The sequence below is a fragment of the Rhinolophus sinicus genome, chromosome 14, assembly GCF_057876585.1.
Source record: "Rhinolophus sinicus isolate RSI-liver-muscle chromosome 14, RSI-T2T, whole genome shotgun sequence".
Lineage (NCBI taxonomy): Eukaryota > Metazoa > Chordata > Mammalia > Chiroptera > Rhinolophidae > Rhinolophus > Rhinolophus sinicus.
In genome coordinates, this window is record NC_142514.1 from 147,957,284 (window position 1) to 147,975,549 (window position 18,266).

At 48.9% G+C, this 18,266-nt stretch overlaps 1 protein-coding gene across 1 annotated transcript in view; it reads right to left on the reverse strand.

Moving 5' to 3' along the window:
* Positions 1-18,266, reverse strand: part of GALNT18 (polypeptide N-acetylgalactosaminyltransferase 18) — a 311,162-nt gene that overhangs the window by 86,106 nt on the left and 206,790 nt on the right. Inside the window, exons 4-5 of the mRNA XM_019729256.3 lie at positions 4,709-4,892; positions 3,069-3,266 (exon numbers count right to left, since the gene is read on the reverse strand). Coding sequence (XP_019584815.3) covers positions 3,069-3,266; positions 4,709-4,892 — 382 coding nt within the window. The remainder of the gene's footprint in view (positions 1-3,068; positions 3,267-4,708; positions 4,893-18,266) is intronic.

Consider the following 18,266-nt stretch of genomic DNA (forward strand, 5'->3'; position numbering starts at 1 on the left):
TGACTGATGCAGGAGGCTGCTCAGGCAGAGACAGGCAGGCTGGGGTCCCTGCCCTGCCTCCCTCCCAATCACTGCATTTTATTCTGGATGGCTTCACCTTCCATGGACCTCAGGTACCCAGGCTGGTCAAGTCACATCAACCCACTGCTCCTAAAGCAGACTGAGTTCCTGCTCTGGTGGGGGATGCCCAACCCTGGCCTTGGAGATGGCTGCTATGGGAAAAATCCCCATTTCTGGCTGTGTCTCTGAGAGAAGTTGCCTGGCCTCTCTGAGCCTCTGATTCTGTATCTATGAAAGAATCACCTCTAACCACACAATGATTAAATTAAGTGATGTAAAGCTCTTGAAAACCTCTGGGACATAATTGGTACTCGAAAGATCATTGAAAAACATGCACTTGCACAGTGTAGAAGCCCAGAGAATCCCCTCTCCCTGGTGGAGATTTAAGAACAGCCCAGCAGGTGGGCAGAATGGGGTGGCAGCCTTTTCCTGGGCATTCCTAAAACATCGGGCATGGCAGACTGCTGCTGGACATGCAGGAAGGGGCCTGCCCCATACGACCAAACCCAGACAGGAAGACAGAACCCAAAACAGTTACTCTGGGATGCGCACAGGACGCCTCGGGCAGCCTATTACTTATTAACCAGCTAGGGTATTAAGTGGACCCAGTCAGCCTGAAAGTTTTATTGATTTATACCTTGTCTCACCCGCCCTTCCCGAATTAGAAATAGCTTACAAGGAAATGTAATATACATTGAACAATATAATAAATATCTGAAAAGACCAAAAGTTCACCACAAAATTGGGGGCCAGTTAGAAAGCATCCTCCTCCATGGTTCTTAAAGTGGACCCACAAAGCAGACTCTGAGCTTCCTGGTGGCTGAGGTGAAAATGAACACACGTGGTCTTAGAAATAAGATTTACAGTTCCCATGTGGAAATGTCATACGAATTCCTCAGGGATAGTGAGACTTTATTTATCAGCAGTGAATCTGAAAGAAATTTGTCACGTCAGTCTTCTTATAGAGGTCACTTCAGTACGTAGTAAACAACCATCTCAAAGACACACCTTTAGAATGCAATAGAAGATATCTCTGGGCTCTTTTCGTAGCTTATATCATGCCTGGACAAAGCACTAAAGTACAGCTCCAAGCACACAGGAGCCGAGATGGGTAAGATAAATTTGTATTTTTCTGTGAGGCTGTCTTTATCTACATGTTTCCCCGAAAATAAGACCTAGCTGGACCATTAGCTTTAATGCATCTTTTGGAGCAAAAATTAATATAAGACCCGGTCTTATATAACATAATATAATATAAGACCGAGTCTTATATTAATTTTTGCTCCAATAGACGCATTAGAGCTGATGGTCTGGCTAGATCTTATTTTCGGGGAAACACGGTAGGGATAAAACCAGGAATATTCTTCCAAAACCTTCCATTGATACAATTTCTCTCAGCCACATTTTTGATAAGAATTAGATGATGGAAATTTTGAGGTTGAGATGATATTCTCTGTGAAGGATCTAAAATGCAGGTTTACTAAGACCAAGCTGATACATGTAGAGAGGAGCAGAACAGAAGCAGCTACTATCAGTCTTTTGCAAGAACGCTTATTGCATGATGGTTTATTTCTCCCCAGTAGCATTCACCAGTCCTGGGGGCAGAATTCAGCCACAATCAGTTCCGAGCTCAGCAGTGGGTGATCAGGGGGATGATGACCTGGCATGAAATCCAGCTGACCTGGGCTTGGATCCTGGCTCCACCGCCCAGAGCCTTTGGCAGGGCCGTGCTCCTTTGTTAGTCTGGTTTTCCTCATCTTGTAAAATAGAGATGACATGATGGGCTGTCACCAGGTTATGATGAGGAACAGATGAGACCATGTGTGTCTAAGGCCCTTGCACACAGTGACCCCCAAACAAATACTTAACAACACAAAATTGTGGCAGGGGCCTACCAGATAGGTAACAGAGATCCCCGCAGGAAAGCCAGGTGGAGTTCCCTTCTAGCCTATTTTAAATATAGTTGTTTTTCTTTTTTTCTTCTGGCAAGGAAGATGTGATCTTAGATAATCATCACTCACTTTCAATTAAATTTTTCATAATCTTTTCTCCCTCATGTAATACAAAGCAACATCAGTTTCCAATCTCTTTCATTCCAGGAATGTCCCCTAGGCCACCTTCTGGTGCTGTCTGCATGTTTAACAGGCAGGGCTTTGCAGGGAGCATAAAGGTACCTGTGATTAACCAGACAGAAATAAGAGCTGATGGGGATGGCTATTTCAGGAGTCCTGACCCATAAAACAGAGGCTGCGCAGGGGAGTCATTCCGTTGTGTAGGAAGGTAGCGGCAAAGGCTGAAAGAGTTTAGGATCTTTGAAATGCAGGTTGAAGTTGCTTTTGTCTGAGCCTTACAGGATGAGCTCAGACATCATCAGCCAGGTATCCAAGGTCCCACGGGGTCTGGTCCTGCCTCTCCATCACTCCAGCCTCATGGGCTGCGCTGCTCCCTCAGGTCCCCCTTCCAGCCCCCTTTGAACGTCTCTCTGTGCCCATGAACTCACTCTTCGCTCCTTCGCTTATGGGTACCCCTGCCCCAACCTTGCAATCTCCTGCTTGTCCTTAGAAACGAGTGCAAATGCTACACTTTCTGAAAAGGATTCTCCCCACTTTCCCTGTGGTTTCCACCAGCATGATAGAACAATTTGTTCTTTCAATTATTTTATTCCAGTTATTTTGTCTGTCTTCTCCAGACTCTAGGATTTTTGGGGTAGGGTTCAAGTCTTAACCAGTCCGGACCCCCAGCACCCGGCATAGCAGTTGGCATCCAGCATGTGTCCCACAGTGATGTGTATGAATGAGCAACTTTGAGCCTCTGAATGGATTCTGGGGCCCAAGGCTCTTTTGAAAGAGATCATCAGAGCCTGTAAGTAATAACTGAAGGTCATTTGCAATTCCTTTCCACCACCATCCCAACATCCCATGATGGGGCTGGAGTTTGGGGAATAAGGGCTGGGCTGGGAGGGGAGCCTGGAAGACAGGCAGAGGGACCCCTGGGTGAGGATGCTTTACCTGATCGGGGCCGTGGAGTTCTCCAGCTTCCACCAGGACTTGGGGGGGTTTAGGTAGCGGCACCACAGCTCCCAGTCAAAGCCCTGGGCTGCCAGTGGGTACTCTTCTATCTCAAAGTTGTCATACTTGATGTTGTCAAAGGATGGCGAGATGACCCGTTTCCGGTTCTCCTTTATGCGGGTGAGCACGGGTTCAGCCCTGAGGAGGGAGGGAGGGAAAGAGGGGGTTACTGTTTCCAAGCTGGAGAAATGTCACACTGGCAACTAAGCTCCCTCCCCTGCAGAAAGGGGAAGAACACCTGGCCATCTCCTCCAGGGGAGAGCTGCTCTACCTCCTGGAAGGAGGCCCTGAAAACCTCCCATCCCCCATACTTCTGGGCTGGCAAGAGGCCTGGCCACTCCTTCAGCACCTCCTGGGCTGAGCTGAGACATTCTTAGTGCCTTAGATCTTTGTGTCTGCTTGACTTCCTCTTTTTCCACTTTGGGAAAAAAAGAAAATCAAGACTTAAGAAAGAAGAAAGAAACAGATCTGAGGTTCCAGGGGAAGCTTTCAACTTGGGCTTTGATTTTGCTGAAATTCAGTGCATTAACCAGGAGAAAAGGACACATGTGATGGCAGAGACTTGGAGCTGAGAGCAAACTTACTTCATGTGGCTTCAGTCCTTCCAGCTGTGCCACCCCCACCCCAAGCTTGTGCTTGCGCTTGTGTTCCCCACAGCCCAAGGAGAGGTGGGGGTTCTGGCTTCCAGGCAGCCAGGAGGCCATTATGGGCACCAGGAGAGCAAAGTGTTTGCAGACGGGAAAGATAAGCTTCTCATTAACAATGCATTTGTTGCATAATTGTTTATTCCAATCAGCTTGAAATAGTAAGTGTCCCTCTCCTCTGCTGCCGATAATCCAGTGAAAATTCTTTTTAAATAGTCACAAATGGCAAGCAGGGACTTCAACTACAAAAAATGGCTGCACTGCAGTCTTAATTCAACCCGTTATGTAAAAGCAGCCCAAATCCAGTGATGCTGTGTGCATACCCTGCTGCTCCTCCCTGCTAAAGGGTGCCCTTTACCGCACCCTGGAGAGGCAGAGGGTGGTACCTGGAGTCTGGGAAGGAGAGCAGACCTCAGTGCCGTCAGGGTGGTACTCAGCCATCCCCAGGGCCTGGGCCTCCTGCGCCCAGGTTCTCTGCAAAGCCACACACAGGGATGTCAGAATCAGGTGCCCCATCCTGCTTGGCTGCAGTCACTCAGGCCCCACGCAGCAACTGAGTAGCCCTGACCAGAGAAAGAAAGGTTTTCGAAGACCTAGTTCTTCCAGGAGGGAGAACCTGAGATTCTGTACTACCTCTGGCTTGGCATTTGGGGAGCCCAGGGCACCTGTGTCCCGTAGAAGACCACATCAGGCAGAGTCACACCTGCTGTCACCATACTCTTTAGATCCTGTGTGTTGAACTGTTGACCCCTGGCCTTTTCCCATCCGGAAGGGCCAGCCCTGTGGCCTAGGTCACTCACACACCCAGATCTCACTTGTTCCCAGAATTCTCTACTTTCTGCAACCATGACTGAGATCCCAGCATGTTTTGCACCCACTTGGGCAAAGCGCCTGGGCCACACTGGGACTCATCCTCCCCTCCTAATGGGCACTTACCAGCCCACATTGAATTCCACATGGGCATCAAAGAGAGCCACGACGGGGGCCGTGGCCACCCTCCAGCCGCTGACCCTGGAGCGGATGAGGCCTTCCTGCTTGGTGTGGCGCACGATTTTGATGAAGCCCGGCTTCTGGCCGTTCACCTTGTCCACATACTCCGTCAGCTTCTCCTTCAGTTCCTCTGTGAGGGAGAAAATGATCCTTAGCATAATGGGGGCAGGGGACAATCAAAGCATTCACCCTTCTAGGCTGAAATGACACCCGAAAGAGGCTGGAGGGTCCGTTCCCTTCCCCAGCTCTTCCCTGGTGTTCCCTGGGATGGCCGGAGCGACTCAGTGGAAAAGTAGAGGTGAAAGCAGTATTCATTGAACCTAAGCCCAGAACTTGCACGGGATCACATGCCTCACACACACTACTTAATCTTCACAAAAGCCCCTGAGAAAATGTGGCTCAGAAGTTTATCAACTTGTTCGACGCCATGCAGGTTGGAAGTGGCAGAGTCTGGTTTCAAGCTGGTGTAATGACTGCAAAGCCACACTCTTCTCATCAGCTCAGGGGCCTCCTTCGTCCCCAGTGCCCTCCACCAGTCCTCCCTGAATCCCCAGAGAAGGCGCCACCCGTGAAGACTACAGTCCAGGACCCACTCTGCCTGCATCTCCATCTTTCCGGGAAGCGTATGACCAGGAGCTGTGCCCTGTGAACAGTTGCCATTGGTTTGTTGCCTGCTGTGGCTGGGCCTGGCTAGGCATCTGATTCCCCTGCTTCTTTACCACTGGGAATGGGGCCTACAGCTACAGAACAGGCCCCCCTGGCCCTGCGGCTAGTGGGAGCACCGTAGCCATGTTCTGTGTTTTCCACAGCAGCTCAGGCCACAGGCTGGGACCCAAAATGACGACCTCAGTGGGCCACATTCTCCTACCTGCAACCACAGCACCTCCCCAGAGCTCGATCTCCACTCTATTTCTGTGTTCTCCATCACCCCTCCCCCCATCTTCTCATCCTGCCTACACCCAGCCCTGGGACAGACCCACCTGGGCTGAGCTCTGTCCTTTTCAGGAGCTCCACATCCCCAGGTTCCCAGTCTGGGGCCCCAGCACACAAGCAGCCCATTAAGTGTGAGAAAAGGGCACGAGGCAGCGGGCACAGTGCCTGACACATACAGGGCATGCGCACCCAAAGAGGACAGTGGTTGGTGCCAACAACGGGGCATTTTAAGTCTGCTTTCCATGCATTAGCGATATGACACTGAGCCTGTTACTAACTCAGTTCTTGATGCCCGTGACGATGTTTGGATGGGATGAATTTATTTTGCATGTGGGAAGGACATGAATTTGGGGGACTAGAGGGTGCACTATTTATGGGTTGAATTGTGTAGCCCCCAAAAGATATACAGAAGTCTACACCCCAGTAGCTCAGAATATGGACTTAATTGGAAATAAAGTCTGCAGGTGTAACCAAGTTAAACTAAGGTCATTAGGCCCTAATCCAATATGACTGATGGATACAGTCAGATATGCACAGAAGAAAGACAAATGAGGAGACAGAGAGAGAAGATCGTCATCTACCCGCCAAGGAACGCCTGAGGTTCTCAGAAGCTAGACGACAGGCGTGGAACAGACCCTTCCCCTGCCACCTTCAGAGGCAGCACAGAACTTGATTTTGTGCCCCAGAACTGAGACAATACATTTCTGTTGTTCTAAGCCACCCAGCTTGTGGTTTTGTACTTTGCAGTCCTGGGAAACTAATATGGTTGTCATGAGGATGAAATGGAATTAATGTCTGAAAAAGGTATGACACAGTAGATGCTAAAAACAAACAAACAAACAAACAAACAAAAAGTTTTCCTTGTTCCGTCCCTCCCTCCTCACTCCCAGTTTCTGTCACATTGGACGTTGTAAGGGAGCGGGGAGCTGAGACCGTCCCTGGAAATCCATCTCGGGCTGACCACGGCCTCTTCATGTGCTCTGGCCCAGGATCGCTCTCCCACTCTTCCTGCTGTACCCTGCTCCTACATTAGAAGTTTCCTGCCTGCCCACAGATTGCAAGTCTGAGAGCAGCAAGGCCATGGGGACCAAGCAGGAGACACAAACGTGTTCAGGGGATTTAAGCCAAGGATGACAACAGGCCCGGTGGCTGCTGCCAGCATTGGCGTGTCCTCCTAGAGACATTGAGTTCAAACCTTTTTGCACACGATGCTTGCCAAACAGTCCTGGATGAATGGGTCGGATGTGGCCCCCAGGCTGCTGTTTGTACCCCTGCTTGAGTAATCATCCGGGAGGTGAGGCAATTGCGCATCCAAGGCAGAAGCAGTGAAAGGGAGACAGGAGATTCTCGTCCTAGGCAGCTCCTAACCTGTTCTGTGACCTTGGGCAAGTCCCTACAAATCCCAAGACCTCAGAGTTAGGTAGACAGGATTTCAAAGTTAGTGTGGAACCCATCTCAGGTGTGGGTCCCCTTGTCTGTCCTGATGCACGATCATCCTGCCCTGCAGGGACAGGGGCTCTGTGCAGGCCAGGCCTCACTGGGCCCCTCCAGCTGTGAGATGTGCTTTTTAATTTTGCCCTCCAAACGCCAGGGTCCCTCAGCCTTCCACTCAGCAGTCCAAGCCTCATTTCGTGGCCATACAGGGTAGATCAAGTGCTTCTTACACGCGACAAGCACTTAGAGTTGAAGACCCTTCAGTCCTTGAGGATGTCTCTGGGTCAAATGTCTTTAGCTTCTCCTTATATTGCCTCACACCTTGTAAGTTCAAGGTCTTTTATCATGTTGAACTTCCCTCTAAATATGTTAGTTTTTCTCTAACATGCTTAAACTAGGCACCTAGGAGTTGGCCTAGTAGGTCTGGAGTAAAACAGGCTATAGAGAATAGCGGGAACTAATCACCTCCCTCATTCTAGAATCTTTGCCCCTATTGACGTAGTTTAAGGTCACATTAACTTTGCCTACTTTTGACTCAAATTGAGCTTATTGGAAACATACACCTACAGGTTCTTTTGACATGGTCTTAAGTCAGGCCTCCTTCATCCCATCTCTTCATGAATGCGTGCACATGCGCGTGTTTGTGTGTGTGTGTGTGTGTGTGTGTGTGTGTGTGTGTGTGTGTGTGAGAGAGAGACAGAGAGAGAGAGAGAGAGAGAGAGAGAGAGAGAGAGAGAGAGAGATGTGTGCACGTGCACTCCTGCATGCATGCTCTGAGCCAAGACGTAGGATCTTCCATTGACTCCTCTGTAATTCAATCTTTTTAAGGATTTACACTGTTCCTCTGAATTAAAAATGTTTTACTTTCCCGGATTCTGTTATCCAATGCCTGTTACTTGGCCCTTCCAAAGGTGCAGGTCCTGCAAGTGATGAGCATATGGGCTTTGCTGATCAAGTCATCCTTTCAAATAGTGTCACCCTCGTCCATGTCTAGGGCTAGTGGGGGCCGTCAGGTGTTCTCATTCCAGCCTGGAGAAAACTCAGCTGACATTTGTGCTGCCACCAGCATGCAGTACGTATCACTGTAGCTGATATGCAAACGACCCTGTGATCTTGGATTGCTCAGATGACTGGGGAGGCCCAGGGATGCCACTGTCTCACAAATGTCAGTAAGTTGGCCAAAAAGTGGCATAACTCAATATGCCCCACGCTTACAAGTTTTTCAAGTATGGTTGCCAGGAGGCCTCTTAAAACATTTATTGGGGCCAGCCTGGTGGCGGTCGGAGCTCCATGCTCCTGACTCCAAGGGCTGCTGGTTCGATTCCCACATGGCCCAGTGGGTTCTCAATCACAAGGTTGTCGGTTCAATTCCTCGACTCCCACAAGGGATGGTGGGCAGCGCCCCCTGCAACTAACAACGGCAACTGGACCTGGAGCCGAGCTGCGCCCTCCACAACTAAGACTGAAAGGACAACAACTTGACTTGGAAAAAGACTTGGAAGTATGCACTGTTCCCCAATAAAGTCCTGTTCCCCTTCCCCAATAAAATCTTAAAAAGAAAAAAAACAACAACATTTATTGTTTCATCACTTCAAAGCCAACCCCTCATATATCCTTTTTAAAAATGTTAAATAGAAAGCCTATAAAGCCTGATATTTGGTAGTGTAGTGGTAAGTGCACAGTGCTTGGACTAAGAACTGGGCTAGTACCAAATGACCCCTCCCACAGTCCCAGGGAGGACATACCTGTTCCCCTGCTCTTGCCCCCCCCACCCCTCAGGTGAGAATTGCTGCCCCCAGGGACCACTGTTACTGTGGTATTGATGGGACAGGATTGTGGACGATTGCCACCAAATGGTCCCCCATGAATCCCACCTCTCTGCCTCATACCCTGAATCAGGACTGACCATATGACAACAGGGTGTAGCACGAGGGACCCCCTGCAAGTCCCAGGCGCAGGCCTCAGGAGGCCTTGAAGCTTCTGCTTCATTCTCTCGCTGCCCTAAGTGAGGCAGCCCAAGCCAGCCTCCCTGGGGATGACAGGCCCAGAGACTCCCTCTCACGTAGGCCCCAGACATGTGAGTGAGACCATCTCTGATCCTTCAGCCACCAGGGGATTGCAAACCCAAGGGAGGCAGGAGGGAGCCCAAATGACACCACGTAGAGCAGAGACAAGCTGCCCTTATTGCAGAATTGTGGCCCCAGCTCTTACGGCAGAATTATGAGCCAATGAATGGTTGCTGTTTTAAGCCACTTACTTCTGGGGTGGTTTGTTATACACAAAGGTAACAAAACAGGATCTATTGTCCTGGTATGACGCCAGGGTTAAAATAAGATTGTGAACTCCTGATGCACAGGAAATGAAGTTAGACACAAAAGAGCCAGCTTAGAAGGTGGCAGCAAGAGACGAAAAGGCTTCATTTCTTGTAGGAGCTGCTTGCCCTTTTGTGCTTCTGAGCGCTGTTAACAGTGAACTAGAACAAAAGTTTCTGGTGGATCAGCTGGAGAAAAATTCTGTTCTCAGCCAGCTGCATCCCAAACGCTGGTTACTGATTAGAAGAGAGGATTTCCTGAGCCCCATTTAAACAACTGCTATAAAAAAATTTTAAAAGGCCTGAAATACCCTGGAAAACACTGGCTCAGTCTTTGCAAAGTACCTTTACCTAATAAGGTTTTCATGGTTTCCTTCAATCTTTGCCCATTGCCAAAGCAAGAAGGAATTATCTCAAAAGCACTTTTGCATTTGCTAGAAAAGTGTTGTCTAAGATATTCCTTATTATTTATTATACATAATATGTATGGTAAATATCTCTCAGAACTTAGCTCACAAAACATAAAGAATGGTGCTGTTCTTTATATCTAAACACAAACACATAACCACCATCATATTTGCCTTTTCGTCAAGGCTTCCAGTAAGCTCAGAGGCAAATATAATAATGACTCATCACAGGATTCTATCAGAAGTTTTGCTTTTCTACCTTTGCTAAAGCTTTGATTTTTAAGTTCTAGCAGGAAAGCTGCTTTGTCTTTTACCTTTTTTGCCTACATAAGCTACCTTTAATTATTTTTTGAAATACCTATAAGTAACTTTTAATAAATTGTCTTGGTAGAGTATAACAGGAATATAATTGTGGAAAGAAGAGGAAGGCTGTATTTCATGTTTGTCTTAATGTGTTGGGGAAAGGGGAGGTAGGGAGTCTGCCCTCTGCGACTTTGCCAAATTTAGAATCAATGGCGGAGCTGTAGACAGCCAATGATAACAGAGAAATACAGTTTGCGCCCTGCATGGGGCCAGGTGTAATCCTGCTCGCTTTGCTGCTCCAGCCCTCTCCTGCTCTCCACAAATCCCTGCTCTGCTGACATCTGGATGACCTCTGTAAATCAGCACGCCCAGAAGCCACGCTGAGGAAACAGCATTCATCTCTCAGGGGGTCACAGGCCACTCTCCATCATGGCCATGTGGTGCCTCCTCCTAGAGCCAGCTAAGTGGGGCTGCTTGCCTACTCGCCCTTCTTCAGGCTTGGATGCCAAGTGAAAATGTGCAATTCACCAGCCTGGTCAAACAGAGCCCTTTCTTCTCTCCCTACGTTTGTCCCTTGTCCTGCTCCCGTAGAAAGCAATTAGCTTCATGGGGTCACCCCAAATGAAACTGCAGGCTGAGCAGAAATCTGGTACCACTGGCTATTAATTTGATTTAAACGCCTAATGAGATACTCTTTATCTCTTGTATAAAGGAAAATAAAGGAGCAGAAAATTGATGCCTGATGGGGCTTCACTCTTCACTCTTCTCTGCCCTGTCTCACGTCCCCACGTCCTCACCCCTGTTTCCTGGAGTCGGCTCCCAGACAAATGAACTGGGCTCAACTCCATCTCTGTTCTGCTTCTAGGGGAACCCAAACTGAGACAGTCATGCATTCTCCATGACACTATGGTCCCCACCAGTTGCTTCTCCCTTGTCTGGTCCTCAAAAACATGTGAACCTTCAACCCAGGACCTGTATACATGATGTGTACGTATATGAAAACTTACCTTCCTCTACCCCTGCTTCTTTGCATTAACTGGCTAACGTTTAATAAAGAAAATATTAATAAAAATGATGTACTAGGTGTTATTCTAAGCACTTTGCATAGATTATCTCATTTCAGCCTTTTGACAACCCTCTGGTAGGGTGGTTACCATTATTATCATTCTATTTTGAAGGTGAGGAAATGAAGGTACAATGTGACCCAGGTAGGAAGTGGTGGAGTCAGGATTTATGTCCAACCAGGCTGTCCCCAGAGTCTACACTGTATCTCGACACTGTCTATTGCCTCACTGGAATAAAAGCTGGCCAGTATAAGAATCAGTTGGTTAAAAACACAGGTCCCAGGGTACCACCCCACGCCAAATCTGATTGGTACATCTGGGATGGGACCAGAGACTCTGAGTTTCATATGAGCTCCCTGGGAGATTCAGATGGGTAGCCAAGCCTGGTGACAACTGAAATAAATGAATATTGGCTTTGTAGCCATGTGCGAAGGAGCTTCCTCTGGAATTATGTGAGGTTCCAGCCCTTAAGCGAAGGCCTCAGACTCTGAAAAAGGCTCCCCACTACCTGGCCAGAGACTTTTACCCCTTATTCTCCTAAACCCGTGGGCTGTGTCTTGCTGCTCTTAGTTGCAGACCCTTTACTTTGCATTGTTTTCATTTCTCCACGTGGCCATCTTTGGATCTGATGCCGTGGACTGTCCCCCTGTAGTTCCCAGCGGCCCCCACACAGGGCACTTTTGTCCCCTCTGCCTATCCCTGCAAGCTCAGTTCTGTCCCCACAAGGCCAGCGTGGATTAGAGTTGCCATCCCCGCCCTCCAATTGCCTGGGAAGGGATGTGAACACCCCCACTGAGAAGTGCTAATAATCGCTAGTCTCCAGTGGTGCTAATTTAAAGATTAAAAGCACAGCACATTTCTGTTTATTCGTCTGAGAGTGAACAGTAGCTGGTTTTTCCTCTAAAGCCATTTAGGGCCAATGAAATACAAATGACATGTCAACACACTTCAAAAGAGAGATTACTTATTATGATGATGCAGTGGTCATCAAACCTAGCTAAGGGCTAAAAAATAAATAAATATAATGCCACCAGACCCCACCGCCCCTGAAGAATCTGGAGGGGGGCTCTGGACTCAGGTGCCCCTGCTGATGAATGATGGTGAGCTGGACTTAGACAGCTGGGATCCCAGACGAATAGGCCAACTTGAGCCCTAAGCCTAGGGGCAGCCTTGTTTTGTGCATTCTTCTCTAAGATCAGACAAGCTTTCAAATCCTGGGTATTTTCCAAGTGCCTTCCATGTGGTTTATTCTTCTGTCCAATACACGTAATAGCTGCCCTTCTGTCCAATACACGTAATAGCTGCACTTCTGTCCAGCTGCTTTAATAGCTGCACTATTCAGCTATTAAAGTCAATTGATACTGAAGTAGATTTGGAGTGGCCTTAAATTGTCCTTACTCAGGACTGGGAAAGTCTCCACTTGGGAGCCCACAGATGGCATATAAATATGGCTACAGGGTCCAAGCAGAGTGTCACAATCTTCTTGGGAAGCTCCAAGCATTAATTCAGTCTTAGCAAGTTATAGAAAGTCCCAAAATTACCACCTACAGTACCAGTCATCTGTTTCTGGGTCTACTCTTTTGTGTCAGAGCCAGGCATTGGTGGCCACCAAAACTCACAAGAAATAAGCACTCTTTCCTTAGTGGGCTCTCCACAACCAGGCTCTCCACATCCACTAATGCCCTCTTATCTGCTATAAAATGACTTGTTTTCCGAAAGATCTTGTATCCTGCAACAAAACGGTCAGTACCGGTTTCTGAAGATGATTGTGGCAGATGATATAGAAATAGTCCCCTGGCCAGTCAGGAATGTATTGGGTGTTAATCTCTCTCTCTCTCTCTCTCTCTCTCTCTCTCTCTCTCTCTCTCTCTCTCTCTCTCTCTCTCTCTCTCACACACACACACACACACACACACACACCCCTGATTTATAACATCTGCCGATGCCTATGGTGCAAATACTCCCACCATAGCTGATCTGAAGCTACTAACCTGATGTCACTGACTGAGCTGGGGAGAGCTGTGTGGAGTTGGGAAAGGGTGGGCATAATCAGTGGGCGACGGTCCAGGTCAGCCCCCACGCGCTGGTTCTAACGCCCAGGGTGGGAAGCCTGCGGTTCTGTGGGCACTGTCCCCCATGTGGCATATAACGGGCACTGGGCTCAGCTCCTTACCTCAATACATCCCATTCTTTACTCACTCATTCTGCAATTATATATTAAGTGCACATGAAATACCGTATAGTATTCTAGATTCTCATCTTACTGAAATCTCACTACCACCCTGCAAACAATGACATTTATAGATAATGCTTATTTAATTAGTGCTTACCACATGCGAGGTACTATTCTAAACTGCTTTATATATTGCTCATTCAATCCTCTCAGCAACCACACAACTGCTGCAGGTAGGGTAGTGTTATCCCCATTCCACAGATCGAGAAATCAGAGCACAGAGAGGTGGAGGGATTCGCTCAGTGTCACAGAGTGAGAAGGGGGCAAAGCAGGCCCCCTGGCTCAAGTCCACAGTCTCAATCCCACAGGAGAAAACTCAGGGATCAGACTTTAAGTGACATACCCCCAATGACACAGCCGGTAAGGAATTCAAACTTAGAGCTGCCTGACTCTAAAGACTTTGCTCTTTGTCACTCTGCCTCAGTGCCAAAGGAGCCACGTGTCTCAGACCCCAACAGCTTCTATGATCACTGATTCATTTCAGAAAAAAAAGTCCTCTCTTTAGAATGATGTATGCTTAGAACACAAGGGAAGGGATTAGACTGCTAAACTCAGCTTCTTTTCGGCTGGAAGGCTGATATGGAATATTCACACACAAAATCCAATTTCTTTGGATACAAATCCCCGAGCAAGCAAGACCAAGAAATGAGGGAAGAGCGCTTAAGTGTGGGTGAGGGTTTCCTAGAGTGCTTGCTACCTTTGGAATTCACAGGACAATTATGCTTGGAAATCCAGTAGGGGACCAAGGACAAAAGGTTGCCAGAATCAATCTGGGGGTTCACCATGGGCCAGCCTGGGGTACAGGTCTAGGAACCTACATCCTTCCGTTCCAGGCAGGGGATTCTAATGCTCACCCCATCTGACACTCCCAGACCTGCCCAAGGTCACAGGGTTGGTTATCAGCACAGCCAGGAGGAGAATTGAGTTCTCTTTCCCCCAGGGCCAGAGCTCCTGGCTCTCTCTTCCACGGACTCTATTTGTCCACTGTGAGTAATTCAGAAAATGAAAATGAGAATAATGGACTAATAGAAATCAGTGGTCTTCATGGACTAAACGACCTTGGAAAAAGGCCAGTTTGCCTTTGTGCTCCCTGAGGCTGTGTGAGGAGGAAACTCCTATAAAGTAAAGGTGGGACTACAGCCCAAATGCTGTGAAATTACTTAAAGGGCACAAAATACTCGGGCTACTCTGATGGTTTTCAGCAGGAATCTCGGGACTTATTAAAAATGCCCTGACGGGTGATGAATGCCAGCTGTGTCCAGGCAGCGTGAACACGGCTTCAGCCCCAGCCCCTCCAGCTCAGGGGTACTGAGCAGGAAGGCTCCTGTGAGCTAGGAAGGTGTGACAAAGAACTCAGAGCCTTGGGAAATAATGGCATCAGCATGTGGCAGCAGGCTAGTTCCAAGCTGAGAAGAAACCCTCTTGAGGGGCTTTGTCCCATCAGGGGAGGGGTTCCAGGAGGGCCACGCCCAGGAACTCAGAAAGGACTGTTGTGCCAGCACTCAGAAAGGACCGTTGCCACTGGCAGTTAAGCCAGGGACCAACTGGCATTTTGGTGTGGAATTATCTTGTGCAAGACTTGGAGAGTTAGAGGGCTGCCTAGCTCAGAAAGGTGATGATCCAACATCCCCTGACTGAGCGTCCTAGAGTTTATCATTCTGAGTCCAAAATGTCAAGATTCTGAGATCCCTAGAATCGGTGGTTCTCAGATACTAACTCCCATGATCCTGAGATGCTGGGGTTCTAAGTTTCTGTAAATATCCGAGTGACAGCACCCTCACACACCCCTACCTCTCCCCACACCACCCCAGCCCCGATGGTAGCTATTGGCCTTCAGGGTCAAAGGTCCTGGTCCCTGCTTGCTTCTCAGCCTCCTCTGCTAGACTCTGTGCTCGAGTCACATTCCCCCACACACCAAGCTCAGCGGTGCCACAGTGCTTTTGCACTAACTGCTTCCTCACCTGGAACATTCTCCTGCCTCATTTCACCCGGCTCGGGTTCTTTGGGAAGCCTTCCTTCACCTGCAGCTCTCCAACTGGAGGAAAACCTAGGGGTGGGGAGGGGATTTTTCTCTCCTTGGAACACAGACAGGAACACAGGTGCTGGATGACCAGTGAGGACCAATATCGGTCTTGAGGTCCAAGTCCTGAGTGCCCTCCCAGGAAAAGCTAAGGCTCCCACAGGCTATCCGTCAGCTCTGGACTTGTGCAAATCACTGCTGCTCAGGCTGTGTGACCGGCAGCCTCAGCCTGGCTGACTCACGAATCAGGAAACCAGTGGGGCCTGCACACATATTTACAGCCCAGCCCGCCGTGGCTGCCGCTGTCGGTCTGGTGCTCGACAGGTCAGATCGGGAGGTCTGATGCCCGTTGCCTTAGCTCACAAAACACCTGCAGGCAATCTGTTCTCAAAGGCAAGGATCCCATGAAGGGGTGGGTGACGAGGCACCACCCAAATGCTCTGCTCTTAGCCCTCAAGCTTTTATTGCTTTATTGAAAGATGTCCTGGAAAGCAGAAGGAGCAGGGCTCAGGGGAGAGACAAACCTCTGTTGAAGTCCCAGTGTGACATCGGGCACGTAACTTAACCTCTCTGAGCCTCAGTTTCCTCATCTTTGAGATGGAAATAATGTTATGTACCTCCTGGCGTTGGTTTAGGGTTCTGTGAAATAATGCCTGGCATGTTGTAAGTACTAATAAGGGGGACTGTCACGTGTCAATTCGTCTGATGTCCTTTGTTCCCTTCCTCTCTTTCAAAGGAAGATGCTTAGGCTGAGAGCAGGGACCCCTGCATTATTTGGGAAAGCCAAAAAATTGCCCAGGGACTTCCCCAGGCACAGGACACCACTGTTTCTCCTCAAGGGCCACTAGCCCCCAACCCTCTTCCCATCCCAACCTGTCACCCATTTACTTACAGGGCAATTTCTATGTGCAGGGCATTCCTAAGAGCTTTGTTTTTATTAAGGCATTTAATCTTCATAAGAACTCTACCAGGTAAGTACTACTAAAAACCCATTTTATAGGTGAGGAAACCAAGGCACAAAGAGGTAAAGTAACTTGTCCAAGTTCAAATAATTAGCAAGAGGTAGAGCCGACATTCTAAGTTTGGCAGGTTGGCTCCAGAATCCATGTTCTTAACACATTTCCTACCTTTGGGACTCAGGGTGGGAGGGTGCATTAATGAGCTCCTGCCCAGGCTCTGTGCTAGACTCAGCATGTCTCGTCAGTCTCACTTTGTGATTTAAAGCAGATAAAAAAAATATGAAAGAAGCCTGTGCTCTCTCTGTTCTCATTCACAGTAACTCCATGAGGCAGGGAGCTTTTATGCTCTTAGGTCCATCTTACAAAGAAGCAAAAGAAGGCGAGGAAGAAGGTGCCAATTCCCAGCAGTGCCTGTTGACTCTTTTTCTCCCCTCCCCTCTGTCCTTTGGCCCGCTCTCCCTCATTGTGGTGGTTTATTGAATGTCCCAGTGGACTGTGAGCTCTGGGAGGAGAAAGATGGGGGGCTCTTCCTCTTCCTTGTTTCCAGAGAGTCCAGCAGAGCCCGGCATTTAATGAAGGGCTGTTGGCTGGCTGGATAGCATGGGGAACCGAAGTCCTCAGACTGCGTTTTGAGGATCTCTCTGGAAAATAGTCAGAAAAACCCAGTGTCCTGCTGTTCAGCCTCACAACTACACAGGAATTAAAGGGCACTCTGTCTGGAACCCACTTCCCGAAGTTTCTTGTGTTCCTGACACACGGTGGGCATGTGGGCTCCCTGGGTTTGTTTCACACACATCATCCTGCTCAGGCCTTATGGGGTCCTGCAACTCACCTAGTATTGTGACCGTTGTTAGTGGAAGGAAACCAAGGCTTAGCAACACTCAGATTCTTTCCTGAAGTCATGCAGTTCGTGACTGGCGAGGCCAGGACTTAATCCCTGGGCCACGAGGCAGGTCGGAAGACAGGCTTTGCCATCTCCCCTCCTTACCATCATTGCTCACCTTCCTTGACTTAGCCTGCTCAGTCCCCTCAAGGGTAAATGAAGTAACAATGGGAAACGTGGCATCCTTTCCCTGAGCAGCCCTCCTGCTACACACCGAGCTTTCTGCTGGCATCCTTGGGGTCGGTTAAAGCCAAGTGGGCCATCCTCCCTCAGCCCACCCCAGTCTTACCATAGTGTCTAAAACATTTTAGAGCCGACATGGGTTGGGTATTTCACATATGGACCAGGCACTGTCTTGGGCCCTTCACATGATTTACGATCTTCACATTACAGGTGAGAAAGCAGACTTAACGTCCCAACATCCCACTGTTAGGGGTGAAGCCTTGATCCTAATTACATCTGTCTGACTAAAGTCCAGTGCCAGCAACTAATCATCTGGGACATAGAGAAGTGCCCCATTTCATGCAGCCCACTCAGGCAAAGAGGACAGAGCGCACTCTGGCTCAAGGGGAAGATGGCACGTGGTCTGGACACTCACTCACTCAGCAACTATTACTGAGCATCTCTCGGCGCCAGCGACTGCCCTAGATGGCGGGTTAACTCAGAGACAGGCTCTCTGCCCTCAAGGAGCTCACAGACTAGTTCGTGGGACTGGTAGGTGGATGTCCTCTGATGGCAGGCAGTGAGTTGTGCCATGTGGGAAAAGCAAGAACGGTGAGGAGCAGTGATGGGAGAGGGGGCCCAGCAGCTGCAGTCTGTAGACAAAGGTAACATTAACCACAGAGGGGCAGCGACGCCATGTATCTAATATGCACGCGGAAGCCACTGGTGTTTGTGAAGCCAGAGGTGTAGCTGTGGACCTGAGGAAGAACCGCAACAAAGGGTTGGGCACGTGGT